We start from the raw sequence: 27,129 nt of genomic DNA, 5'->3' as shown, positions 1-27,129 counted from the left end.
TACCTATACTGCTGGAATTCTTACAATACCATAATAGAGCCATCCTACCACCAGATGTGCTTATAATGCTCTCAAAGTGCACTCTTAATATCTAGGCAATTGAGGCACTTATTTCATTTCATCCTCCTGTCTTGTAACTCAGGTTTCCTTTTTAGGCTGTGATAGGATTACTTCCTTCTCCTGATCCATATGTTGTGAGGGGTTTTTTTCATTACTATTTTTGTGAAATGGCCTTCCATGAGTCATTTATGTTTGAAATGATCTTGTAAGTTGTTTCAAAAGTCAAATGGAGCCTTACTTTGATGACTGTAGAAAACTTTAATACCCATATATAGCTTTTTAAATATGGTCAGACATATGTTTTTTTCTACAGCTTGTTTAAATGCCAGAAAGGTAATTATGAAGTGTTAGTTGGTCAGTGCCTCTTTTAAGCTGCGGTGTATGGTTGAAATTATCACTATAGTCAAGAGGAAGATAGAGCTTTCTTAAGATAATAGGCTCCATGATTTATCTCACATCTTGGGAAATAAATGAAAGTGGTAACTTTCGGATGACCCAACAGTACTTTCCCCAGATTATTTTTGTTCTTCTCTGCTCTGAATATGATGCTTGTCCTTTTTAAAAAATCTAGTAAAAGCAATTACGCTAAACAATTAATTCCATGAGGGGCTAGGTCTGCTCTCAAACCTGTTTTCTGAACAGATACATTAGTTCACCCAATACCCACTGGTGGTTTTTGTCATTGTATCATCTGAAGCAAGTTTCATTTCTCTGTGTGCAAATTCGGTGTTTCAAGAGAAGAGCTTCCAACATAATTAGGTCTGCAGCCTTTGATGATATTTATCACTTGCGTGTTCACTTATTTCAAACAACTGATGCCTATCAGGTACCATTTTGTGCAATGCAGCCTTTGGGTGAAAAATAGTAAAGGAAAACTCTTCCAGAAATAGCAATTTCCTAAAAATTCTGCCATTCACTGCTGGAGAATGGTTTTCTGGAATTCCATCAATATATTTTAATTCAGTCATAACAATTCAGCTAGAATAATGTTTTTGTTGCATCTGTTTAAGACAGGTATCAAATATGATCTCCTCTGCTGGGACAGCTAGTAAAAGAAAGTAGTAACAGTAGCAAGTAAACAAGTATGTGCTGTTATCCCACTCAAGAATAATCATTCATTCTGCTAATGATGGAAAGGCAGGTCCTGAATATGAGTTCAGTCTTTTAACTGGAAAAAAAGGAAATATTAGTGTCACACCAGTTTCACCCTGGAGTATTCTTTTTTTAGGTCACTGAAAGAACACTGATGTAAAACAAGTGTGCAAGAGTCAAAACTTCTGATTTACTGCATTCAGCTCCTGAAGACTGTCATACACCATGGAAACCCACACCCCACTCCATGCCTATTTACACCATCTTTCCATCTATATTTGATTTAGAAAGAAACATTTCTAATTGACAACATTGGAAATGACATCATTACTTGGCTTAGCATGATTCAGAAACTGAAAAATATGTCCTGAATTTCCTCACAATTTTCTCTTTGTTTTCAATTAGCAATACAGTTTTTATGCTACCAGTACTTTTTTTCTCTCAGACCATTTTGTTGTGGCAAGACACAGCACTGGACTCTATCAAGCTAAAAACCATAACGCTTTCCTTTTCTAAGGGTGGCTTTAAGCAGGAAAGCAGGAAGGAAGGAAGGAAGGGAGTTATCTCTAGCAGATCAGTTGTCACTCCGTGATAATCTGGGGAAGCAGAGAAGAATTAGATTACATAATTAGATAGACTAAGTATAATTCTATAGAAATTATCACAATTATCACCAGAATGCTTAGAACCAACATTATGGGACAGCTAGAAAACAACAAGTGATCCCATGATTTATACAGATTCTCTGCACTTGTGTAGCATGGGCTGCCTTTTCTCCTCCAGAGACAATATTCAATATTTATCTGTCCCTTTTCAGTATGTTAAATGCTTTTAAAATATTACCTTTAGGATAGTGAACTGACTTTTCATCTAGTTGTACTACTCAACCTGATCTTTGAAGAAAAGAATAAAGAATTCATCAGGGAGAATAATTGAATTCCAGGCCAAAGTCATCATTTTTAAATATGAGGATATGTTTTCTGAATTCATCTGACTGATTCCCATCAAATCAGCCAGCAGATATTTTTTAAAATTGATTTAGCATTGCTCAGTTCCTCAGTGATGCCACCTGTGTCACTGAGACAAAAAGTCATTCCTCCTCCCTTTTAGCCGTCAAAATCAGATGTGGAAGTTAATCTCATTGTCTCAGCTGACCTTAGAAGTAGAAATGAAAAAGGTAAAATTTTAGCAATTGTTTGATAAAAAATGGTGTGCTTTACAAATATAACAAACATATCTATGTAACAGAAAATGATGCCGGTGGAACCTGGCAACGTGTTTAAGTCAAACAAGAGAAATTACTGGCTGCTCCTTGACAAGCTGGAAGGGACAGTCATTCTCTATCAGCCTTTAAAGGAAAAAAACCAAACCTGTTTCATTTGCTTGTGTGAGTAGATGGTGTTCATACCTATAGAAAAGGCTGGATTTTCACTGAGGTGTCTGCTTGTAGCAGGTGTTAATGAAACTCAAGAAAATTGCAAAACTTGTCATATATGGAGTTCAGAAATCATGGTGTTATTTTGACACCTTCCCTTGAAGATGTCGTCATCCTACTGATTGTATCAGAAGCAATTCTTCAGTCTAATATTGATTCCGAAGGAAAGGTTGGGTGTCTATCAGCGGGCAAAAAGTTAGGAAATTTAATGATAAAACTGTAAGTAATATTTCATCAGATTTGGTGTACTTGAATCCTTGATATTCTAAATGTTTTTACTGAAACATATTTTTAAAATGTATACATTGATATAGTTATTATTTGAAATGTGACTTGACTATCTATTTAGTGTGTTGGGATGAGATCCTGAAACACTTCAGTACATGCTTAACATGAATATTTCCATTAGAAATCAATGTGACAACATGCATGATGAAACTTGAGCACGTGCAGAAGTGTTTCCCGGACCAGGGTTTGGTGAGCAGGAAACCAATAACAGTGATAAGAAATTCCATTGTCTCCTCTGCTTTCACAGTGCAGGGTAAGACAAAGTGGTTAAAAATGCCTGTATTCCAGTTTCGCTGGTGTTCCCATTCTTGCTGCCATCTGGAAACAGGATGTTCAAAAACTCTGGACAAATGGCAACTGCATATATTTAATAGACTAAAACAATATGCTCATATTTGTTGCATGCAGGCAGATCAACTGCTTGCCCATGCTGTACTTGGGACCCACCACTTCTTCAGCCACGTCAGTGTGGACAGATTAGAAAAGATGTGCACCAGCTTAACAGATATATTACCCGTGCTTTTATCTTCCATCCCTGTCTACCTGATGAAACTAATCTGTAGCTGATACACATAAAAAAATAAATTACTTGCATAGCAAAGAGGTAATAAATGTATATCGTTGTGCTATTAACATTCAATCTGGTACATCAACATCTCTATTAGTGATATAAACGAGAGCTCTACTGTGAGGAGCTACTAACCACTGGTAAATATTAGGCAAGCATTTAAAATCCATTATTTTGCATCATTACCTGTCTTTCAGTGAGGTCAAGGTTTACTGCTATCTCATATCGCCTCAGTCTGGTCAAATAGTTATGATGAGCAAATTCTGCTTCTAGCTCTCTGATCTGCTCCTTGGTGAAAGCTGTCCTTTCCTTCCTGGGTTTACTGTTGACCTCTGACTTGTAGTTTCCTTCTTGGGAATCTGAAAAAAATAAAGGTGAAAAATTGGAAGTAATGACAAGTGTACAGCTAAATAGGAAACAAGCCCAAAGATAACAATGTGCTTAAGTTACAGTCTTCAAACTTTCTTCTCTCGGAAACACACCTTTGCTTTCATACCTATGGACTCTTCACTGTAAACGAGGAAAGCAGCAGTAACTCTGACAGATGTGAGCTGCTGCTTCCATTCACTCACCTCAAACTTCAGCTAAAACCTTGCAGTGTTTCATTTCCTAACAGTTCTCTGTAGAATTTCTACAAAGCTGACTACATTCCTGGCAACTCTCAGTGCATCCAGCCAGTACAGGATGTGTATCATTTGATTAGTGTCTTAATGAGTAAATACTCCAGGAATCTCTCTCTCCTATCATTTCACTAATACTTTAAGCCAAAGCTCTGTTTTAAAGAGCACACTTGAAGATTTAGTTCAGTTACTACTTTCAGGGAAAGGTAACAGAAAAAGCATCGGAAATTCAACACACAACAAAAAGAAATTGGTGAGCGTGTCCCATGTGATAACGGGATCTCCTCCTGCTCGTGCCAAGGTGCAGGTAGGAGGTTCTGCCACAGCTGGTCTCAGTACAGGAAATTGCTACCACTACAGCTCATTACCTAAGGAATACTTCGGCCACAATCAGAGGAGCTTTACTGAAGGTTTCATTACCACCCTCCTCATTCCTCTCATTGTCAGAACCAGGTACATTTGGTCCCAAGTCAAAGTCCTGAACTCAGTGACAGCCATTCTGTTCTGTTTACATAAATGAAAAGAGATGAAACTGACAAAAAAACCCCAAAAAAACCCAACAAAACAACAGAGAAAGACAGAGAGAGAGAGTGGAAAGAAAAAGAAAAAAAAAAAGAAAAAAAAAACAGGACCAGACATTTATAGGTTTGGGTATGATACAACACCTATAAATCCAAAATTAGCAGGAGATCAGTAGGAGTATCATTAGTCAAATTCTGGCCTCATGAACCATCTTAAAAATGTCACAGATAAATTCACACTTCAGCTGCTGATTTAAATAGAAACCTGCATCAACATCCAAATGAACAGGCCCACAAGAAATCATTCCCTGGGAGTCTATGTCAGATGAATCATCGACGTGCCTAAACTGTCCAACTGGCCAGTGGGTCTGGTTTCTAAACTACAGTCAATTATCTATGTTTTCGCTTTTTTTGTCAGTTACTCTGTTGCTTGGAAGGGAACTTTTTTTCTTTTATGAGAACTGTTGATGTTTGACTCAGTGCTATAGTCATTAATTTAAAAAGTTTTAAATCTAGTGGGTTCAAATCACCAAACCCCTTCACTTTTGCTGACATGACACAAAGAACTTTGTTTCAGATGTGGTCATACTGCTGGTGTGTATGACTGAGGGTACCCACCAATGGTACTGAGTGGGACTGGGAGCTGTTTGGTCACAAATGGAGTAGGGATTTTCTAGGATAGGACCCCATTAGATGGCACACCCATTAACTACAGCATGGGGCCAGGGTCCATGATCTAAAGTCAACACAGAAAACTTGACAGATCAAAATCACCTTAAACCTAGAATTTGACATTTCTTCCTTCATACTAATTGGCAAACTAGAGTCCTGATAACTTCTTTGCGTTTTGCCATCACAGGAACGTACACGTTGCTTTTCTTCCTCGAAATTTCCTCACCTGACACCTGATCATAAGGTCCAAATACATGTCGGTGACTCAACTTAAATGCTTAAACCCCTATATTAGCATTCCAATGAATCACTGAAAGAGATACTTAATTCCTTTTTTTGACTTTCCATTCCTATACCCCCACAGACGTGTTCACACCTGTTTGAAAGCAGATGGGTGTGCACACTGCTTATCTGCACTACAATATGGAAATCTATTTTGTGCAAGTCACTGCTAAAGTCCTCTTAACTCCCTTGATGAACCCGTGCCCGTGTGAGATCATGAGCCAAGAAGTCTTCCCATGCCAGTACTTGCTGAAAGAAAGACCCATGGCTCACTGGTTTCCAAACCAAAGGTTGCAACCTTAAATAAAACTAATGCACCTACAGATGACACTGACACCATATTGAAAACGAAATACTAGAAATTAAGACATAAACCTGGAAATGCAACAGAAAGTGGGATCAAAGGTGTAAACGCTTTGTAAATAAAACTAATGCACCTACAGATGACACTGACACCATATTGAAAACTAAATACTAGAAATTAAGACATAAGCCTGAAAATGCAACAGAAAGTGGGGTCAAAGGTGTAAACACCTTGTAGCTACTGCTATTGTGAATGGTCACAGGAAAAACTTCAGGAGCACCCATCCAAACATCTCTCAGGAGGACACTGATATAAGTGACTCTATAAGTGACTGAGACTGATAACACAAGCAATTTTTCTGCAAGCAGATGGTTTCACGAGGAAAACAGAATTACTGTACAGCCAGTAAAACCATAACGAGCCAAGTCTTTGTTCAGGTTAATACTCATGGTTCTGAGTTCCCAATTCACAAATGCATCTGAATTCCAGGTTCCTGGGATACTGATGTAAGGAAAGGGAAATGTAACTGCACGAGTAGCATTTGTCCTTCATCTTTGCCAACACAGAGGATTCAGCACTGCTAACCATGCTAGCCCACACAGGTCCTGTGTGGATATAACCATGCATGGACAACTGGTTATTTAGACAGTTCTGTCATTGCTGGATACCACCTTTAAGTCCATGTTGGATTGGAAGCACCTGGCAGCCACAGTTTTGTCAGCAGGAGGATTTTATCAGCAGACTGACATAGTGAAAAAGTTGTTTTTAGTTTCTTGTAGGTGTCACTGAATGCATTTGTAATAGTCAAGGTATTCTGAAAACAACCCCCCACATGATAGATTCAAATATTGCTGAAAGTAAAAGTTGGAGAGAGATGTAGAAGCCTGAGACAGGTACACAGAAAGCTGACTCCCTCTCAGTACTGAGGTCCACACCATAGAACAACTGTAATCCTTGGAAATCTGTTTCAGCAAACACCCGGCCAGCAAGACAATGGTATTTTCCTTAATGCATTTGAGATATTGAAAATATGTCTAAAAAGAGACTTAGATGGACTCCAGTAAGGTGGGCACCAGTTATGAACTCTTGCTGTCATCTGACTGTCTCTGCTGCAGTGTTCCTGTGGTTTGTGTACAGATTGCCTTTTATTTCCTATTGACATCATACTACTCGGAATAGTAATTTTAGAAATTTTGTTTGTTTTAATTTCCAAAGCGGTAAATCTAGGTTTTCTGATTGTTTCTTTTTAATTGTATCTGTAGAGCCAGGACTGGGAGCTCCCATCCCTTTCTGACCTTTAGGTCTGTTCATATCACCTGACTAGCTTCTCTTTGGTGGAAAATGGGTGGGAGACTTGGAAGAGATTTTTGGCAGAAGTCATGTCGCCTACATCTGTTTTGCAGCTGTTGCAACTAAGAAAAAAGTCCCAACAACCTTAGTTTTCTTCTACTGGCTACATCTTATGCCAAATAGTAGGTGTAGAGGCAGAGAACAAAGCCTTGGGGGATCTAAGTTACACTCCTTGCCTCTCAAAAGGCACACATAAAATATATACAGATGGTACAAACCACTTGATGAAAAATACAGCAATCTATATTGTCTGTCTTCCGCCTTCTCCCAGACAAATTCTGGCACACTTTCAGAAGATGTAGCCTACACACAGGTATTAGTACCTTATCAGTCTCCCTTTGCAAACCTTTGTTCTTTGGATGTCAAGTAATGTAGGCAGTTAAACACTGCCTTGAGGGATGCAGGTCATACCTCTTTCTCAGAACTGTTTTTATCAGTTTTCAAAAATTCCAGGCAGTATCTTTAATATTTCCTGTTAGACAAAAATGCTCACTGGTAACTGAGGTAGAAGGTATCCTTTGGAAAGACACTCAAAGCTATCCACGACTGCTCTCCAGACTTTGGAGGCCTAGATTTTTCCTGAGCTTTTTTACAAAAAATCATTACTAAATGCACTATTCCCCACCCTCAAAAGTTACTTCAACTTTACTCTAAGGAAAGGATTGCTGTTATTATTGCTCTTTGCATTGTCCTGCCAGAGTTCCTATTGCCTTCTCTCTACATCGTTGGGAGATGAAGCAAACCAAGTAAACACAGGATCTAACTCCTATGTGTAGAATATGAAAAGTGGTCATTTTGGTATTTTTGCTTTTGATGCATGTCTAGGAAAAAAAAAGTATTGGTCACAGAATAGGGAAAAAAGACTGGTCAGAATATGCGTGATACAAATATCTGCTGCTCACTGGGTAGGGTCAGAATCACAGGAAAAACGTGCAAGAAGCACCTGCTATTTTTTCCTGGCTCAGTTCAAAGCTGATGTACCTTCCTTCGTCAGACAGAACCAAACCTTCAGGTAATACCTGCAATGGAAGATCTCAGACAAGAATTTTCAAAAATAAGTCAGATTGGTAGTGCTCTATTAGCAGCTGCAGATGGTTTTCAGATCCTGACATCCACATTGGCAGTGAGTAGGGACAATAATCATTCATGATTTGTGACAAAAAGGCCATTGGAATTTCACCCCTCGAGCCGTTAGTCGATTTCCAGGTTTTCAACTTTCACTCACATCTTCCAATGCTTACTCTCAGAAAGCCTCTACCATGAACGACCTATTTCTAAATTTATTTCACTATAAAATTTATAGTGAAGTTGGCCAAATTAAAAGAAGTTCTTAATTGCATACCTTCCTCTAAACGATATTCAACTGTTTGCAGAAAACAACTACTACATGGTTATTTACTTTAAAATGAAGTAATCTATACAAATCGATCAATGTAAAAGCCTTGTTACTTCTGAGGAGTTTAATGTTGCGTGAAAGAGCATTTCTTTCCAACTTAGTTCCTCTACATTTGCTTAAATCACTAACTTGTAAACAAAAGCCTTAGAGCTTCTAAACATCAATAGGACACAACAATGATATTGATTCAATGTAAAATGCTTTTTTTTTCTTTTTCTTTTAAGATATTGACAATATGAACTTAGGGAAAAGTACTCTAGTATCAGAGCAAAAATCTAGCAAGATAACATTAGTCTGAAATACACATATGAAGAAAATAAGCAACTTTGGAGAATGTCATTAAAAGTATTTCTGGAGTTCCAATTCAGTAAATGTATTTCGAGAATCATTTCTGAAAACTGGAACAAACAGCATTGTCATTTCCATAATTCACAGCTCTGGGTGTGCAAAAGGGCAAAGCTGCACAGTAGCACAAGTACGACATCAAAATTACACGAATCCTTCTGTTCATTCTAATGAAAGCAAACTTTTGTTTGCTTATTGGGTTAATGCTTTCTAACCCAGTCTGTGACAATTTACAATTTAAGACAACCTCATATCCACTGCCAAAAAAACCATGAACTGGCACAGCGAAACCTGCGGGTATCCTGCAACACATGATGCACCATCCCAAACCATTACCTACTAGCTGTTGCTGCCAACTTTTGTTGTTATTACTGCCTCCCGAAAGCACAAGTCTAGGAATTATATTGCAAAATCAGAACTACCGATTCTTAACACTGTGATTGCTAAAGCTGCAGGTTCTTGAAGACATCTACGCTGAACAAGGTGTGCTTCTGCCAGGTCATCTGATTGATCTGACTGTATGGCATGGACGTGTCATTTCTTCAAACCATGCAAATATGGAAGATAGCATAGGAATATTCTCGTATGAATAATTACACTATTTAGTAAATCTTCACGTGGAAGATGCTACTCTAAGTCCCAGATGTTTGTGTAATTGCAGTTTATGTGTGGAAAGGAGGCACAGGATTTGCCTTAAAGAAACTTTACAGGCTGCATTTTAATAGGACTTTGTCCAATGGGACTTCCAATTCCCCTTTGGAGTTCTGGAGATACATCTTGTAGACGCAGCATCGAATAACATACACGTAGTGATGGTTTGCAAGTCCCTTTGCAGTTAAAGCAGCAGCACATTCTAGCGATGTCTGCTTCCCAAATGGCAGTCAGGTCTTGCTAATAATTCTGTTGCTTGGAAAGTTCAGCCCTTGTGGATATTATTCTTCGAATCTGCGAGTACAACACTTCTAATGAGGTGTTACAAGCTTGGTTACTCCACCTAAAGATCTCAATTATTTAGTTTTCAGATATCATTACAATAAATCTTCATTGTGAATTTCCAAGTATCCTTCTAACAACCAATCATTGTGGTTTATGCATATGCAAAGAGACTTAATTTTTTTTCCACACATAGTCGCTATAGTCACCTTATCCAAAAGTTGCTGGAATCATGGTGTAATTTCCAAACCTCACCAGGTGTACAGCCTTATGCTCTTTTTTCTTTAGCTGACACGCTGTATATAGACAATGCCATTGCACTCACTCCTCACCCATAAGACATTACATTAGAAACAAGTAAAAGCAGATGGCCTAGAAAAGAGTGTGCCATTTGGGCAAGTTTCTGGGCATAGGCCAAGTCCTTCCCCAAATTACAGTGGGCAAGCTGAGGCAAGCTCAAGAATTTCAGTGGAATTGCTTCTCAGTCACAAGGGTGTCAGAGCTAATTTTGATCCCATTATAAGTACCAGCTTACTTAGCGTATAATCATGAGAAGTCTTGAGTTGATTAAAGAAAAGTATTTTCTTAGGCTCCTACATATATATTTTCTTAAAATATACATGCAGAACTTACAGTCAAAATCTTGCTGACTTCTAAGTTTGCTTTTTAAAAAAAATTTATTGCAATTGCATGAGCTCCCGTCCGAACAAAAAAATAAATAGTTTGCACGTAAGCCAAAGAATCCAGGATTTTAGTTTTCCATACTAAGCAATAAAAGTTGAAACACTTACAGAAGTTTAATACAGTTGGAGTTTCTTTAGGGCTCCATATTGCCTTACTCACCCATCTTTCCCGAGCAGGTCTTCAGGATACAGTTACACAAAGGAAAATATAAATGGGTACTAACAATTCTTTTTTAACTCTTTCTAAGAATTATTTTGCTGCTACAGGAAACAGGAAGCCATTTCACAGAGGCATTTTTCAGTGTAATTCTTCAACGTGTGTTACACTGGCTAATTTTTTTTTCCATTCATCATGGAACAGATTTCTTTGGAACTCCTTAATGATGTAGTGAAAATTTTATATATGTTGAACATGTGACAGAAAAAAACAGTGTCTGGAGCAAATCTAACATCCAATATTTCTGCTTAATCCTATGTTAGTGTGCCCTTTCTCCCTTCTTTTCCCTTTTTTTTTTTCCAATCAGTCTGCCTCAAATGGTTTTTACTCCTCCTAAAACCTCAAAACACTCAGAACTGGCCTCTGCAGTGAAGGTAGCACCTTGCAGAACTGCAGGATCACAAATCACTATCCTTTTCCACAGTCTTGATGAGTGTCGTGGTCCTCACAAGCGATTTCCTGTGGTCATTGCCTGCCTTGGTGGCTGCCCCCGTTCCACGTGGCTCAGCCAATGTGGCATTGCAGCTTCCAGCACGAGACCCAAAGGTAATCCCTGTCTGGGCCTTTAAGAAATATCATAGATTTCTGTGCAAATGCATATGGCTGCATATGTTTTAGTGACATGTTTTGTAAATCTTATTATCCCTCAGAAAGCCTTAAAATGAAGCCAACAGGCCCAGCTGTGCTCATAACATACCTTAGCAGATATCCAGACTTTTTTTTTAAGAACAGAAAAACACGCACACACACGGACTTTCTTACCAAACAGGGTTGCTGTTCTGGGTGTATTCTACTATTTCATTCACAGTTTACTTTACAACATTGTGCTGAGGTATAACACTAACTATAAAAATGGAAAAACATTGGAAAGTACTTTCCCACATGCAATTAAATAGAATTACCTGTCTTTCAGGGGGAAACCAAAATAAAAAGGGTTATAAAATAAAATTTTTCAGATGTTTAAACTATTTAAACCATTGGCTTTCAGGCCAACTGTGAAAGTTTCATTTTTCACTAAAAACTATTACTATCTGTTAATATTAGATAGAAAACCTCCTAATGACTTCTTTAGAAGTCCTGACGATCAGCTGTTTGTGACTTACAAGCTCTCCCACTTAGTAGCATTCCACATTTTCCTTTGTGTTCTCTCAAATGATTATCGTAAATGGCAGAATCCATTAAAAGCACCCAAAGGATTTGTCATGTTTGAAGCTAACACAACTTCCTTTTTTTTGAACTATAGTACAATTGTTAAAGGACGAAAAAATGCTCACACAATTAAACAGAAAACCCCAAAATAGTTGTCTAAATAGTATATTGGGTAAAGGAAATAAACCTGTAAAAGAAATCTGCAGGTTTAAGTTGTCTGCTAAATCTATTTTACTATTAATTTTACAGTCTAGGAGAGCTTTTTGATGAATAATTTTTCTTGATTGCTAACAATCAAACTTGTACAGTTAAAGTTTGTGACTCATAATGGAAAACTCTGGCAGGGTGCAATAAAAAAAAAAACCACAACAACCCCTGCAACTTTGATGTGAGCAAAAAACCTCAACACAATTGTTTGGAGTACTTCCTATTAGTTTAAGATTAGAGTGCAAGAAAATATTTATTATATATCTAAAAGGGGAGGTCACTTCAACTACGGGTTCAAGTATAGCTTTTGAGACAGCAAACTTTTATGCCATACTTGTACTTTCCCTTTTTATATATATGACAGGGAGAGAGTATAGTTAAAGTAACTAAGAGGTCTAAGCCTTCTTTAAGCATCTAAAATGGACTGATATTTCCAAAATAGTTTTTTTTCCTTACATAGTCTTAATTTTCAATTTGGAAAGAGAAAGTACGGTAATAAGGGCCTGATTTTGTAAAAATGTCAGTGTTTGTACATAAAGTTCAGGTCTCAAGTGAGCACTTTGAGAACAGATATATTTAGAAAAAAAATTTAAAAAAAAGAAAGAATCCCCCAAAACCCAAGAGTGTCCAATAATTAAACCACAAGTTCACAGTATGTGAGTCAAACCAAAAGGTCATTTTGTCCCCAGCTTCATTTCCAACTCCTTTTCAGTAATGGAAAGTCTTTCTGTGATCACTAAACTAATACAAAAGTAGAAACTTTTATTTTCTCAAATAAGAGAGACCATTTGGCACACAAATGTTAAATAATATGGCCTGACTCTTCCATCATTCACCTCACACAACTCGCTGCGTGTAAGCTGGAGAAGAAAGGCCTTTCTGGTAAAGTAATGTGCAAGTGAAATAGTCTGACAGTGCATGTCAAAGCATAGTAAATCCTATATATGTTTTACTATCCCAGACAGCATTTGTTTTACTCTTTTAAACAAGGCTCATTTTAAATACCTACCTCTACTGGGATAAAAAAATTAAGAAACATTCATAACAGTTGAAGATACAAGTTGGGTAGGTAAAATTTTTTTCTCCACCATAAAAGTTGTAAGACTGCAAACAAATACAAAGGTTATTTAATTCTGTAGAACAACCCACATCAGTCCCCACATTCTCTATCGTGATCAGTTTTCACCTCCTGCAATGGTTGGCAGGCTGGAGGTAAAACATCATCCCCCTTTTTGACTCTGGAAGTGCTGAACTCCATCCTTACAGGAAATTAAAATTGATGTTTGATTTCTTTGCTCTTCTTCCTATCCATATAATCTAGAGTTGGATGCTCTGCAGTAAGAGTAGACACAATACTTGAGATTATCAGACCACAGAAATAGCGGGGAAGAGAGCAATAAAAGTATTAGCACACTTTTGTAGTGTGTGGAGGATGTAGGAGTGTACTCTAAAAAGCAGAGACTTGAAGCCACGATGAAATCCCAGCACATGTACCAGTACCCAACGATTCCAGGGCGGGACTTCATGCACCAACAATGAATGCTGCGTTTGCCAGTACTAATGGGATGGGGAGAAGGAGAAGGCGGAAAAATCCCCTTCTAAATCTCAGAAAATACCTCCTGAACTCTGCTCTGGCAGTTCTGAAAAAGACTATGTAGCAGCCCTGAAACGGCACAAATTCGAGAGGTATTTTAAGAAGTGGAATAAAGGTCTGCAGCTTTCCAACAAAATGAGTTATAGCAGTTAGACACAAGCGCTGGGGCGTTACTCTCTTCAATATAAAACTTTATTCCATCTAATTTTAAACTACTCAGTCACTGAGTTTCCGCCCAATTAAAGAAGATGATTGGACATTATACTATTTTTATCGAGGGTATCTTATTTTAAAATTGCATAGCTTTGAAGAATCTTAACACCAAGAAAGGAGCTTTTCTAATCCTATTTTACCCATTGATAACCACCCTGAATATGGGCCTCTTGCTCAGGATCTTGAGGCAAAGGGGAAGCCTAGGAATGAGGGGCTGTTCGCCCCTAGACTAGGTGATGGTTTCTACTGATAACAAAACAAAACCTGAAGCATCCCATCTCCATTGTCTGTTGTGAGACAAAGTGTCACAAGGGAGACATAAAGATATTGAACAACCTCCTTCCCTCTCTTACCCACTGCTCTGCAGAGGGCTCCTCAGCAGCACAGAGCTTTTGGGATCCATCTACTCGCTGCCTGGTTATTTAAAATATCCAACGAGCACAACTTGCATCTCCCTTCCTTCCTTTCTGCGCTCCCCAGTGACTCCAGTCAGTAGAGCAAATGTCACCAGGGCTTGGATTTATTGTAGATGCTGGACTGAGCATGCTCCGGTAGAGCGCAGCCCTAGAAAAATGGTACTTGTTGAATAACCCCGCTGGGTTGTTTTACATTATTGCAATGTTTTCCAGGGGATTTATAGGCCTCTGGGGCACTGAAAACATGGAGCAATAGCTTCTTTTGCAGATGTAAACATGGGTTTGAGTAAATAGTTAATTTATGCTGGTGTTACAGCATTTGGCGGATGTTCCGAGTCATAAACAAGCTTTCTCCATCTTTCAAAACAAAAAAACAAAAACTGGATATTGACTTTCTCTATCATCCAAAACCCCAGCTTGCTTCCCCAGCAAAATTAGACCCACTTCATTTCACAAATCTGAGAAAAAAATTCAAAAGGAAAGGAGGTTAAAATGTAATCTGTTAGGGCTATGACTATGCTGAACTCTTATAAAAGATAAAAGAGCATAAAATGCTGATATATCTTATGTTTTTATGCAAGACTGTCTTGTTTCCATTAAACAGCCAAAAGACAGCTACTGTTTAACTGAAGAAACTGATGGAAAATCGTCATTACTATATAAACAGTGGTTTAGGCATAAAAAGTGTTTAGTTTATGCATCTGTGCATTTAGCTGAACACTAAGCTTTTTCTAAACACAATTTGGTGCCTTCCTACTCCCATATATTTTCACTTTCTTTTTGAAAGCAGGAAATCTGTGTCTTCTCATGCCTCAAAATGTAAAACAAAAAAAAAAAAATTAATGATTTTGGTATCATGTGTTTTACCTAACTCATCAGAGAATCCCAGTACATTGCTCCTAGAGTTGTAGGCTCCTTTGAAAGCTTGTCTTTTAATTTGATGGGGGTTTTTTTCTACCTTATTTCCAAGGGAGACTTTAGTCTACCATCACTATAAAAGACCTCATTGGTTACATCATCTACTTATTCTATTTTGGGATTTAGACCGCTTGCTTATTTGGTGTTCTCTCATTCAGCTTCTTATCCAGACCTACAGCCAAAGAAAAAAGTCTGATAGTCATGCAGTTACAGCAGAACCTTCTCATTTTACTTCCCTTAGCTTTTAAGTCCCATCAGTAAAAATGTATACATAAACAAATTTTTTCAATGATGGCTTTCATTCCTGGTTCTTCAAATTTCACCTCTTTCAAGCTGATCTAGTCCCTGCTAAAAATCTCAATCTCAACCCCTTTCTGTCATCTCACTTTCACAGTGCCAGCCCTTCAAGCCTTTTACATAATTAAAGTTCCCTTGCAGTAACTGCCACGCAAGTTAATCTTCAGTTTTGTGGACATAATGGCATGACATTGATAAGACAAGGCTGAGAACATAAAAAAATCACCAGTCATTCCTTCTTGGATTGTATTGATGGTGACCAGATAAGAAGTTCAGGGTAACTTCAACATATTAATGAGCATTAATTCAGCCATCTATTAACACAGAAATCAAATAGGATTATTTGTGTGGATGGTGCCCTGTTTGTAAATAGGACCTGCCCCCAAAAGCTACTGAATAGATCCACACTTGCTTTTTTGTATCTTAATACATCATAAATGCCTTTTCATCACTTAAGAACTAATTCTGATTTGTTTTTATTTGCTTTGCTTTAACTTGCAATGAGAGATAACAGGAGCCTATTTCAGACAGTTTGCTATTACTCGAAATTATTTATCATTAATTCTCAGAGAAAGGATATACCAGGACATTAATGCATGACCCTACTAAGCCTTAAATGGAAATAAACAATTACATTTTTATAATACTAGTTGGAAAAGACTACAATTTGATTAAAGATGGAAGAATACCAGCCCCAGCTAGGAAGGCTAGTTCCCCGGGCAAGATGATGTTTGTTTGGTTCAAGAACTGTAGAAAGAGATGAGAAGCTCTTTCTTTGAATGAAGACATGTATGTATAAATAGAATGAGAGAGATAAACTTCCAATACGATTCTTCATTATTATTCTTCAGTATTAGTGTAGTAGTGGACACGTAAAGAGCCTCCTCATTATACTGGACACTGGACACTATAAATGAAAGCCCATGCTCCCAAGAGCTGACAATGCATGTATCATATGCACGTTGATCACTGCATCACAGCTATCATCATCCCAGGAATTAAATCAGAGCAGGTTTTAAGGAAAAACTAAGGGAAAACATGGCAGTTGCAACATCCTTCAGCTTAGTCTCCCAACCCATCAAACTGAAAACAACAGCTCCTATCTTGAGCAAGACTTTGATCTTTATTCGAGTAAGGTGTGGCAATAACTGGCCAAATTTGTATGATTACATATTGTTTTGCATATAAATAGTATCACATGAACTTTGCATTTTAAATAACAGATCTGGGGGAAAAGAAATATGGAGGAGTCAGATTATGATCTAGACAAAAGTGTGCAGACAGGGCATAGGATGATGTTCAGGTCATATCTCGCTGAGGTACAAACCCAGAAGCAACGGTAACACAGTCTGCTTCTCCGAGTCAAAATGGTCTTAAGTGGTGCAACTCTGAAATTCTTTATAGTATGACGAAAAAAAATACAATTTATCTCAAAGGTTGGGGGAAATCAAAGCACCATAGGAAAAGGTCAAAGTAGAAGGTATCCTCAGACTTGTGTTCAGCAAAAGGCTAAGGAAAAGAAACATGTTGGGGTCTAAACCAAGAGTGAAATTACAAAAGCAACAAGAAAACATTGATATAGTTCTCAGCAAAGCTTTTTAGACTTTTGTGAGAAGGTGAGCAAACCTTTTGAGACCTATGTCAACAGATACTCAGGTCTGCTGACCTACATGGTAATTCAGATGTTTTAACATCTGAAAACACTACTCTCTGTGTGTATATGCTGATATGTGTGTGATATGCTGATGTAAGTCAGCGTATCTTCAACATGACAAACTGATAATGTGCAATGTGGGTATGATCGATTCTTTTCACAAGTGAATAATGCAGATTAGGAGATCCTTATACATAGAAATCTGATGTAAAACTCCAGAAATATATTTGGGAAGCATGAATACAAGCCACAACCATCCCAAAATGGTTTCAGGGTGGAAGAAATTTCTGAAAATATAGAAGTGTCATTGCAAATGCAAGATAACCATTTATCAGTAAGAGAGCTATGAAAATCAGACATTTATTTTTAGGCAACTCATATGTCAAGTCGCCCAGGGGCAAAATCACTTATCAGTATTTAAACTTTCATCTTCCTAAGCATATTTAGAAAACAGACGTTATGAAACTCCCTTTGCACACAGGAGATATTTTGGGGAACCAAAATCATTTTTAAAACTTGGTAAAAGAACACACATAGTGTATGAAAGTCATTAGCTCAAATCCAGTTGTGGAAACCTGTTTACAAATCACAATCCCAGGGAGTACTCATACAGGATATGAACAATAACTTGTTTCACAACTCTCAGCAATGTTTGTGTGAAAAGAAAGAAGTGGTAGAAAGTGCTCAGAAAAGTACACTGCCTTTTGTACCCATTCTTCTAAGGAAAATGACCTTCAGTGACCCGCAGTGCTGCTCCAGATTAGTCATCTCTCTACATCTTCTGCTGCTATCGATCATCAAATTTATCTGTCCTATTTTTAACCGGTTATTACAGACAGACTTTCCTCTCGGATCCACAACCTTGTGACTCATTACAAATACAACGTCCTGGAATATCTATACCATTCCTTTCCCAAAGCATTCAATATTTCTACAAAAGTAGTTAAGAATCAGTACGGCAATAATGTCGAGATGCCAAAAATGATGTTCAGCTCCTCATTTACTCGAAATCAATATTAAGAAAAATGTAGGAGATGGCAACGTTATATCCGGTACAAATCATCACTTGGACAAAGCAAAGCTGACTGTAGACAGGACCAAAGTACTTGTCTGAAAAGCTTCCTTCTCTCGGAATTGCCTTCCGCCTCACCCCCCCTCCTCCTGATGTTAAGACGTGCAGGCAGATGCCCTTGTCACTGCCTAGCCTCTGTGAATTTGCTTGGATTGATTCTCACTGTGCTTAACTCTCCCTCCAGATGATGGAGATTATGCCCTGTCCTACCCGAGACAAAGCAGGCACCAATGAGCAGAATTTGCTAACTGATGTAATGCACATGCAGGTATTAAGTCACGCACCCTGAAAAGAAAAAGTTTTGAGTTGATACAGAAACACACACGTAGCCTGCTTAGCGTGAAGATTCACATGACATCCCACTTCCCTCTCCTGCTCTCTGCACTGGCTCCCCCCTGGAAGTAAAGAGTCCACCCCAAGGTCTCTCTCTAGTTGTTTAAAGCCCCCCCACAGAAACAACTTGAGCCACCAGGCAGCTTTTTCTCTCCAAGTTACAGCTTTTCCAAGTGTTCCACTGAAACAACTATAAAACTTCAGAGTGTAAGAGGCTCACAAACAGGGAGCCAGGTCTTTTCCCACCCACCCCCACACCCAAGACTGAATTTCCATTCCCATAAGAAAAGAGTGGCTCCAGAACTCATGCCTTACAGGAGCAGACACAAAGCTCTCTTAACTCTGATTTAGTTGCTATGTGCATACACACAACACATGCAAAAACTGTGTAGGACACACAAGAAGAAATTAATTCTTTTCTGCCATATTAATATACAGAATTCACGAACATAACATCTCTGTGTTCTCATAAAGTAGCTTAAAAAACGCTTGTTATTTCAATTCATCACACACTAAAAGTACTTGACCAGCACCAATAAAAACAGTGAACCAACCTTGAAAAACTGGCAGTAGCTCTTGCTCTGAACAACACCTAAATTTTTCTCGTGCTTACCTGGAGCTTGCCCAATCATTCCAAACCTAGATTTATGTGACTGGATTAATTCTTAGAAAAGAAGCATCTTTCTGATTGAATTTATACAGTCTGCACGATACTTTTTTTCCAGTCATTTTTTTGTCGGAAAACAAAGTAAACAGGAAACTCCCAGGAATTTAACTGTTGCAAAACTAGCTATGAAACCAAAGACAGAAGCTTCAAAGTTTTGAGTTCCAAGATTACTTAAAATGGTTTGAAGATCCCAATTTAGCATTACACCATCCTATTACTTTTGATCTGGAAAAAAATCTTCACTGCATTCTTTACAACTTCAGAGATATTAAATGAATCAGCAGGGAAAGTGACCCTTTATTTGCTCAGTAAAATGTAAAAATATTCATTACAGTTGTCATATAACTAAAATTCCTTGAAGTTCATGCAATGTAGAGCTAAGTGTTCAGTAGCCCTCAAATTTTGCTTCTTCCTGTAACAAGGTGCTTTAGCAGTTACACAAATAAATCATCTAAGGACATAATCCAAGAACCCTTACCCAATTTTTATTCACACATCCTTTAAGGTATACCTGTGCTCATTTAATCTTACAGGGTATTCCCATCTATTTCTTTTATAGATCAGCTTGAAAGTGGCAAAACCAGGATTCCCATCTATGCAGAAGTCTACATGTTACCTAGCCAATACAAAGACACAGGTGTGCAGATGTTTCTTCATGTGAACAGCCATCAGCCTTTATTGTTAATGATGGGCCATAAGTCTCTGGGACACAAACAAACAAACAAAAAGATGACAACTGGAGGAGAAAAAAAATAATATAATGCATGGCCAGACTTTGTATCTTCTACTTCATATTTCCTACATTCCTACCAGCTAGATTTGGAATATAGCATTTTCAGGAAATTCAACTTTTATAATCTCTCCTGTTGTCTCCAATTCTTCCCACCATTTCATTATTTATTCCTAGCGACCACAGATTATGTCTGTGATAAATCAGGACCTAAACAGTTGTGTAGTTTCAACAAATGTGCCTTTTCAGGACTTGAAGCTACCAAAATCACATTTGAAAAATCATCTCTAAGCACTTTTTCAGAGTGTATATGGATTCATTTCAGAATATTTTGGCAAATGTAATTTGGAAACTAATCCCAGTTTTATAAACAAGTAGCGTATTTTGTATGAATTGAACTGTCATACATACAGCAGACAGATTCATGCTTTTCTTTTCCTCACTTTTGTTCTCTTATTGATAGAAACACCACTTACACGGGATTAAACGTGAGCCAGGAAACATATATAATGAAGAGGACCCTCAAGTTATTTCCAGAAGTTTTCCAAATTAGATCTGGCATGTGGTGCCACAGCAAGTGCCATATTCCTTTTGGTTTAGTTTTACACCATTTTACCATGGGTGTGTTTTTACATCTCCCCATCACCAGTGCAACCCAGAACCCAGAGAATAAGAAGGAAAGGAAGAAGGGCAGCCCCATCTCACCCTCACACAAGGTCGTGTGATGGGGTAAGCTCCTGTTTCGGGCAGAGTGTGGTGAGGCACATCCCCCTGGCTCCCCACAGCACTTTCTCTCAGCTCCCTTCAGCCCTGCAGTATCTTGCCACCAAGGAAGACAGATGCTTCAGCCCTGTGCTGGGAGCATGGAAACATCCAGTCCATGGCAAGAAAGGGACAGATACAACAACGTGCCCTTAAGTCACTGCTGATAACAACATGTAAATTTTTTTAAAAGTCAGTATATACACAAAGCATCAGAAGAGAATTTGAATACAGGGGTTACAATAAGTGTTTGGACAGGATATAACTGGAGCCTGTGTTTATGCTCGCAGTAATTACAAGAATAGTTTCTACCTTATCATGAGTTCAAAATGCAAAGTATTCAATTTGCTAGCAATAAAAAAACAGAGTGGAATGTCAGCACGAGCCTGAAAATAAGTCACGTAAAAGGATTTGGATAAGAAAAAATTAAATGTTTTATTTATAGGATTAAAAGTAAAAAAAAAAAATATTACTGGCTGTGCATCCAAATCCAAGATATAACTTTTACTGAAACTGTAATAACCTTGTTTTCCAACAAAGAAAAAATGTCATTGGAAATAGTGATGTTAAAACTCTTAACAAGCACCAAATGATTTAGAAACAAGCATAAAAAATGGAATGAATAAAGAAATATGAAAGGTTTTTCAACACTATTTATAAACTATGCTGTAAAGCTGTCCCATTTAAAAATTCTCATTAACTTTTGCTGGGCCAGGGGTCCACCCCTAATGAAGATTCATTAGATTTTCCTAAAAAAGTCATCTTTCTTCTATTATTGATTGTTCCTGTCATGAGTTCAGCTTCCATTAGCAGTTTCTTGTAGCTTTCATATTCACAGACATTTGTACAAGTCAGAAGTCAGTTTTTATTAGGAAGAAAGCTTAAAGCTACTTTGCTGAAAATAACTGTGAATTTTGAACAGGAAGGTTTTCCTTCTCTTTTTATGAAGAAATAAACTAAATAGTTAACTAGTTAATTTAAACCCAAGATATTTTTCCCTTCACAACATCTACTCTTGCCTTCAGTAGCTTAACTTCCTCAGCCTTTTTCATCAGTGTAAGCAGTTCAGCTGAGAACAACCAGAATGAACTAGGGACTTCACCAGCTTCTCAAGACTAATTTTTCACATTGAAAAGAGGTAAAAGATAAGACTTAAGCCACAGATTGTTGGGAAATAGAGATTGCAATGAAATAAATCCCAGCTCAAGAGTAAAGAAAAAGCAGATACAAACTTACGCGTGGAAACACTTGGTGCTAAAGGCAGTCAAGGCACAGAGAGGCATCCTGTGGAAAGAAACACCAAGCAGAGGACCATCTTGTTGAAAAAGGGAGCCAGAGTAGTGTGGAGGTCAGAAACATGGCACTAGGCAAAGACTGGCTCACACAATGGACGTCACAGACCTGGAAGAGCTTCCTGGACTCTTTCAAATTTCCTCCATCCCTGTGAAACTGGCTTTAAGTAGTTTCCAAGGGCCTGCAATTCATTTCTTGGCTAGGCAAGCTCACTTTCACTGAGCACAGTGATCTGAGGTTTGTTTGAATTCCTGCTGTGTGGAAATCTACTGTACTTTCTAGCAGGTGTGAGAACACTGAGGCTCCTTCAGTTGCAGCTCATTTCCACTTACTAACTACTTTATCTCCGTGGATGAAGCAAAAGTGACTTTTGTGTTTCCTGGCAGTCTGCTGCTTCAAAGAACCTAATAGTGATTTGTTTATTTCAGAGGAAATGGAGACCAGTCAGTGATGACAGATTTATTGGTTAAATGGACATCACAAAAAAATTTTCATGCAGTACAGGCTGGCTCTAACCACACTATGAGAACTCATAGTAAGGGGTGATGTGCATTCCAGAAATCCAGTCCTATTTAATCCACTCTACTCTAACCTGTACATTTATATAGCACCCTTCACACAATTTCCGAGAGCTCTGTGCAAAAATGTAATAACCACTGTACTGAAAAACATCCAGGTATATTGATGGCCTACATTTAGACTTGAAAACAGAGCAAAAGGAGCCAGACTGTTGAGTATCTCCTGGCAAGGAGTCAGTCAGTGACAGGCAAGAAAGAAAGGGGTGTCCGATCTCTTCCAATTGAATCTCAGGATAGAAGAGAATTTCATATTTCTGGAGCAACAGTTCACCAGAGCTCCTAGTGGAGGAATATTTTACATCAGAGCAATAAAGAATGAAAATTGACATGAAATTTTAGTGAGACCCAATATAAATTGTACAATATGGCTGATCAAACTCAGTCCAACAAGAGGAAAAGGCACAGGATTTTCAGCACTTGGTAGGTTTGCAACACGTGAAGGTTTACTCTGAGAACTGCATGGTCTCAATGTGAAAAATAAATTAAAAAAGAAACATTCTAGAGCAAGATACTACCAAATTTATGGTGCTACAGTCTTCAAATGCTAACTGGATGTGATAATTGCATCTGTCAAAGAAAATAAAATAGATTTATGGATAACATATAGAGACCTGTGTTGAAAATCCCAGATAACCTGACAACTGCCCATTCTCTGTATGGGTGAGGAACATTGATCAAGGCAAGGCCTGAGATCCAGCCAGTCAGCAGGGCATTCCATTTGATCTGGATTCAATTTCAGAAAAAATGTCTGGCTGAGGTCGTGCATCAGCCAAACAAACACACCATTTGGAAAGAAGCTGGAATATTTGTTGAGGCAGAGAAATATATCTGTACATCACCTCTATACATATGGCTGGCTAAAGCACATCTGCCAATAATTGGCTTGAAAAATCATCAAAATGATAAAAATGCCTCTATTTAAGATGATAAAATAAAAAGTGTTATTTATTCTTTGGAGCCACATACCTTCTCAAAAACACCTCAGTCGGTAATTCACCCGGTGTTTAGTATCCAAAATTACTGTTGCATTTTGACTCCTCCTACTCCCCAGTCTAGCTTGACATCCTGAATGGTTTAGCTGTGTTTATACATAAGGAACTGTAAGATAGTTCTGCCCATTTTACAGACTGAAGAGCTGAAGTATGGAATAACTGCAGCGCTGTGTAAAGCTCATTGAAATTACTCTGAAGGAAATGAAACCAGCGGGTCTACACGGGGACTCCTGTGGGGAGTACAGTCAGGGTGATTTGCCCAAACTTGCTCCTCATCAGGAGCAATTTGCCTCCCAAAATCATGATGTTGACCTGCATGTGTTAACTTGCAGCCCTGGAGACTGCTTGGGTGCTTGTGGGCAATGTCCTAGTAGCCAAATTCATACAAGATGTCTATGGCAGAGATGGAAACTCAACTTTTTTATCCTCGAATTCTTTCCAATGTCTTATTTCAAAGCCACCCATCTTCTTTACTTTCTGGCTACAGGGTAGCATGGTGGCTCATTTATTAAAATTTAGTCTTAGTCTTTTAAGCCTACTAATAGTCCTCTTCTCTTAGTAATTATATCTAAATTGCAAAAACTTGCAAGCCACCAATGAAGTCCAGAGGTGCTTCTGAATCAAATACAATATCTTATACAGCCCGCAGCACAATAAAAGTTCAAATGGTATTTTTACTTTGTTTGTGTGTGAGAGAGCATGTGCATATACAGAATGTATGTAAAATCAAGAGCTAATTTTTCCTATCTTTTTTTTTTTAAACTATAAGGGGTGCACTAGATACCTTGTTTGATCTTGATTTAACCCAATCCTGCAATTAGTTATATTATGATCATGTGTATATTATCAGCCTTAAAGTATAAGCACAATGATTTGCACATATCCTCTACACTAGCCTCACTCAAGAAATTTTCTAGGACTGGGAGCTTACTTCATAGAAGAAAATGCACAGCCCTGGTTTCTTTAAAATACATTATATTTTACAGGATTGCCAGCCTAAAGCAAACAAAAGACTATGAATGTCCTGCAGTTTAAGAGTCCACACACTGGTTGAACTCCTTGAAAATGTATTACCAAAGCATTAGATGCAGAGAAGTAGGTCCCCGGTACGAAAGCAATGTGAGGGACACATATTTTTAATACTCAGGACATACTGGAGGGGTTGCAGCCCTGCAATATTAACAATAGATCTCTTAACTATAAGCAAATGCTTGAAGGATATAGATGAGGGACAATTCTGGAATAAAATATTTACAGTTGAAGTTCTTCAGCCAGGAAGAGATAGGCTGAAGCCTAAAAGCTGCCTCAACACAAAAGGATCAGCTTTCAAGAAAGCTGCACACCCGACTGTTACCATTTAGGCACCTAAATGAAGAACAATGGGGGCTGCTGGGTTCTGAGCTCTTTCAAGCATCTGGTCCAAATTCTTTCCTTCCATATGAATCAAAACAAATGTTTAGGCTACCAACTTTCCATTGCCCTTTCAGTTTAATGCCAGCTTTTCTAGCTTTTAAATTCTTTAGTATAATAAGATGAATAAAACACTAACTTAGCAAAATGCCCAGTTAGGGACTATATGCAATATCTTCTTTTTTATTAGTAGCAGACGTAAAGTTTCTATAAAGTCATTGTAAAAATATATCTTTCAAAACAATATCTTTTGGAACAAGATTTTTTGGTTTAATGCATTTAAAAAACATGAATCCCTCTTACTTGGCTATCGAAAAGTGGTCACAGATTAACTCACAGATTTGAAGAGAGAACAGATTGAAAATCAGCATAAAACAAAACACAGTAGCAGAAACAGTTAGAAAATCACCAAGTAAATTATATTAGAAAACAGAAAGGAGATCACATCATGATGTGGAAGTAGAACAGGAGTTGATGTGTGCTGTGCCACACCATGCTAAGGGAAGTCTTAAGGCTACATAATTCCTGCTGCTCAGGACAATTGCATCCATCCCACCGTGATGGGGAGCCTGATGTAGGCACCACAATGCTTTGCTTAAGTCCAGGAGTGCTGCTCAGGACAATTGCATCCATCCCACCATGATGGGGAACCTGATGTAGGCACGGCAATGTTTTGATACATCATTGTGCCTGGACCCTGATACGTCCTAAGACAGTCGAAAGCTGTGCTAATTAGACCTAAGACTGTATTTAAATGTTAGAGGGAAGCTATTGAGACAGACGGGCAAATGTAACTCCATGGCAGTGCCATACCTCTGCAACCAAAACAGAGGACATATAGGAAACGTAGAGCATCACCTGTGGGAGAGTAAAGGTCCATTCCCAGACCTCTTCCCACGATGGAGAAAACCCATTCTGCAGAAACGTGCACATTCAAACATTTTAAGACACTCTCTGCTTAAGAACAACAGAAATTTTGCAGGCTTATCGCAGTGAATAACGGGAAGTACAAGAAAAAACTCAAGCAGGTTCATGAAGAAGTAGATTCCACTGGACAGAAGTAAAGAACAACGGGATATCTCATTTTAGTTTTACGCCACATACAGCAGCAAAGGAAACAGAGACCAGTGAAAACACAAAGCCACGGATGGAAATCTGTGGGTTTTTTCTGACTTGAATGAAAGAAAGATGCTCCAAGAAGCAAGTAAACAGAGTTGGCAGGAAACATGTTTACTAATTCACATGAGCTAATTTAATAGAATATGGGAGACGGAAAAAAAGATACACTCCATTTTCAGCTTTTCCTATACCTACCAAGCATTCTTCTCATCAGTTTTTTCTTTTCCAAACTATATTCAGGCTTAACGTTTCTACTGCTTTATGATGCTTTATTTTCTATAAGTGATACTATGCTTAACAGCCATTCCGTCAAAGCTACCCCTGACCTTCAGTTGTAGAAAGAGTTTTCATTAAGAAAATAAAACAAAAAAATTGGAATTAATGACTTGAAGATAAGAACAAAGACTCATCCCCAAACTAACTAATCCTGTGCACAAGGATGCATGCAAATTGCCTTCTAAAGCTGGATGATGAAGAGAAGGGATAAATTACTTAGGACTGCAGTAAAGCATGAGACAAGGTTCAGAAAAAAGAAAGTTTGGAGTATTTTAAGATGAGTATCAGGCCAAAATTCCTGCAAGTGAGATTTATTACACCATGGAGTCTGTTTCCTGAGACTGCTAATGAAGGCAAGCTATTTTTTAAAGTCCAAATGAGCATTTAATAAATGAGTACCACACTCACAAACCATATACATAACCTGTTTTGTCAAACTGAATTGAAAGAGCTCAACCCACACTCAAGCCTTTTAGTCATCACTACTTCACTCCATCTGTCACTCGTCTAATAAAAGAATATTAATATGGATTGCTATTGGCAGGGGGTACCTTTTTCCCTGTAAATAGGATTTCTCTAGGTAAATTATGTGTGTCTTTTAAGCAAGGTTTCCTTTCCTCCTTTTTTTTCCTTTTTTTTCTAACCTGTACTGTGTTTTATGTCCTTCCAATCATTCCTAGGTC

General features: G+C 38.1%; 1 protein-coding gene across 1 annotated transcript in view; it reads right to left on the bottom strand.

Annotated features, from left to right (window-relative positions):
* Nucleotides 1-27,129, bottom strand: part of MEOX2 (mesenchyme homeobox 2) — a 53,264-nt gene that overhangs the window by 10,592 nt on the left and 15,543 nt on the right. The window contains exon 2 of the mRNA XM_014937920.1: nucleotides 3,630-3,802. Within this exon, the coding sequence (XP_014793406.1) occupies nucleotides 3,630-3,802 (173 nt within the window). The remainder of the gene's footprint in view (nucleotides 1-3,629; nucleotides 3,803-27,129) is intronic.

This window comes from Calidris pugnax, unplaced genomic scaffold (genome assembly GCF_001431845.1).
Source record: "Calidris pugnax isolate Ruff unplaced genomic scaffold, ASM143184v1 scaffold11, whole genome shotgun sequence".
Taxonomy (NCBI): Eukaryota; Metazoa; Chordata; class Aves; order Charadriiformes; family Scolopacidae; genus Calidris; species Calidris pugnax.
The sequence above is the reverse complement of the archived record's forward strand: the minus strand, read 5'-3'. Positions and strand labels throughout refer to the sequence as shown.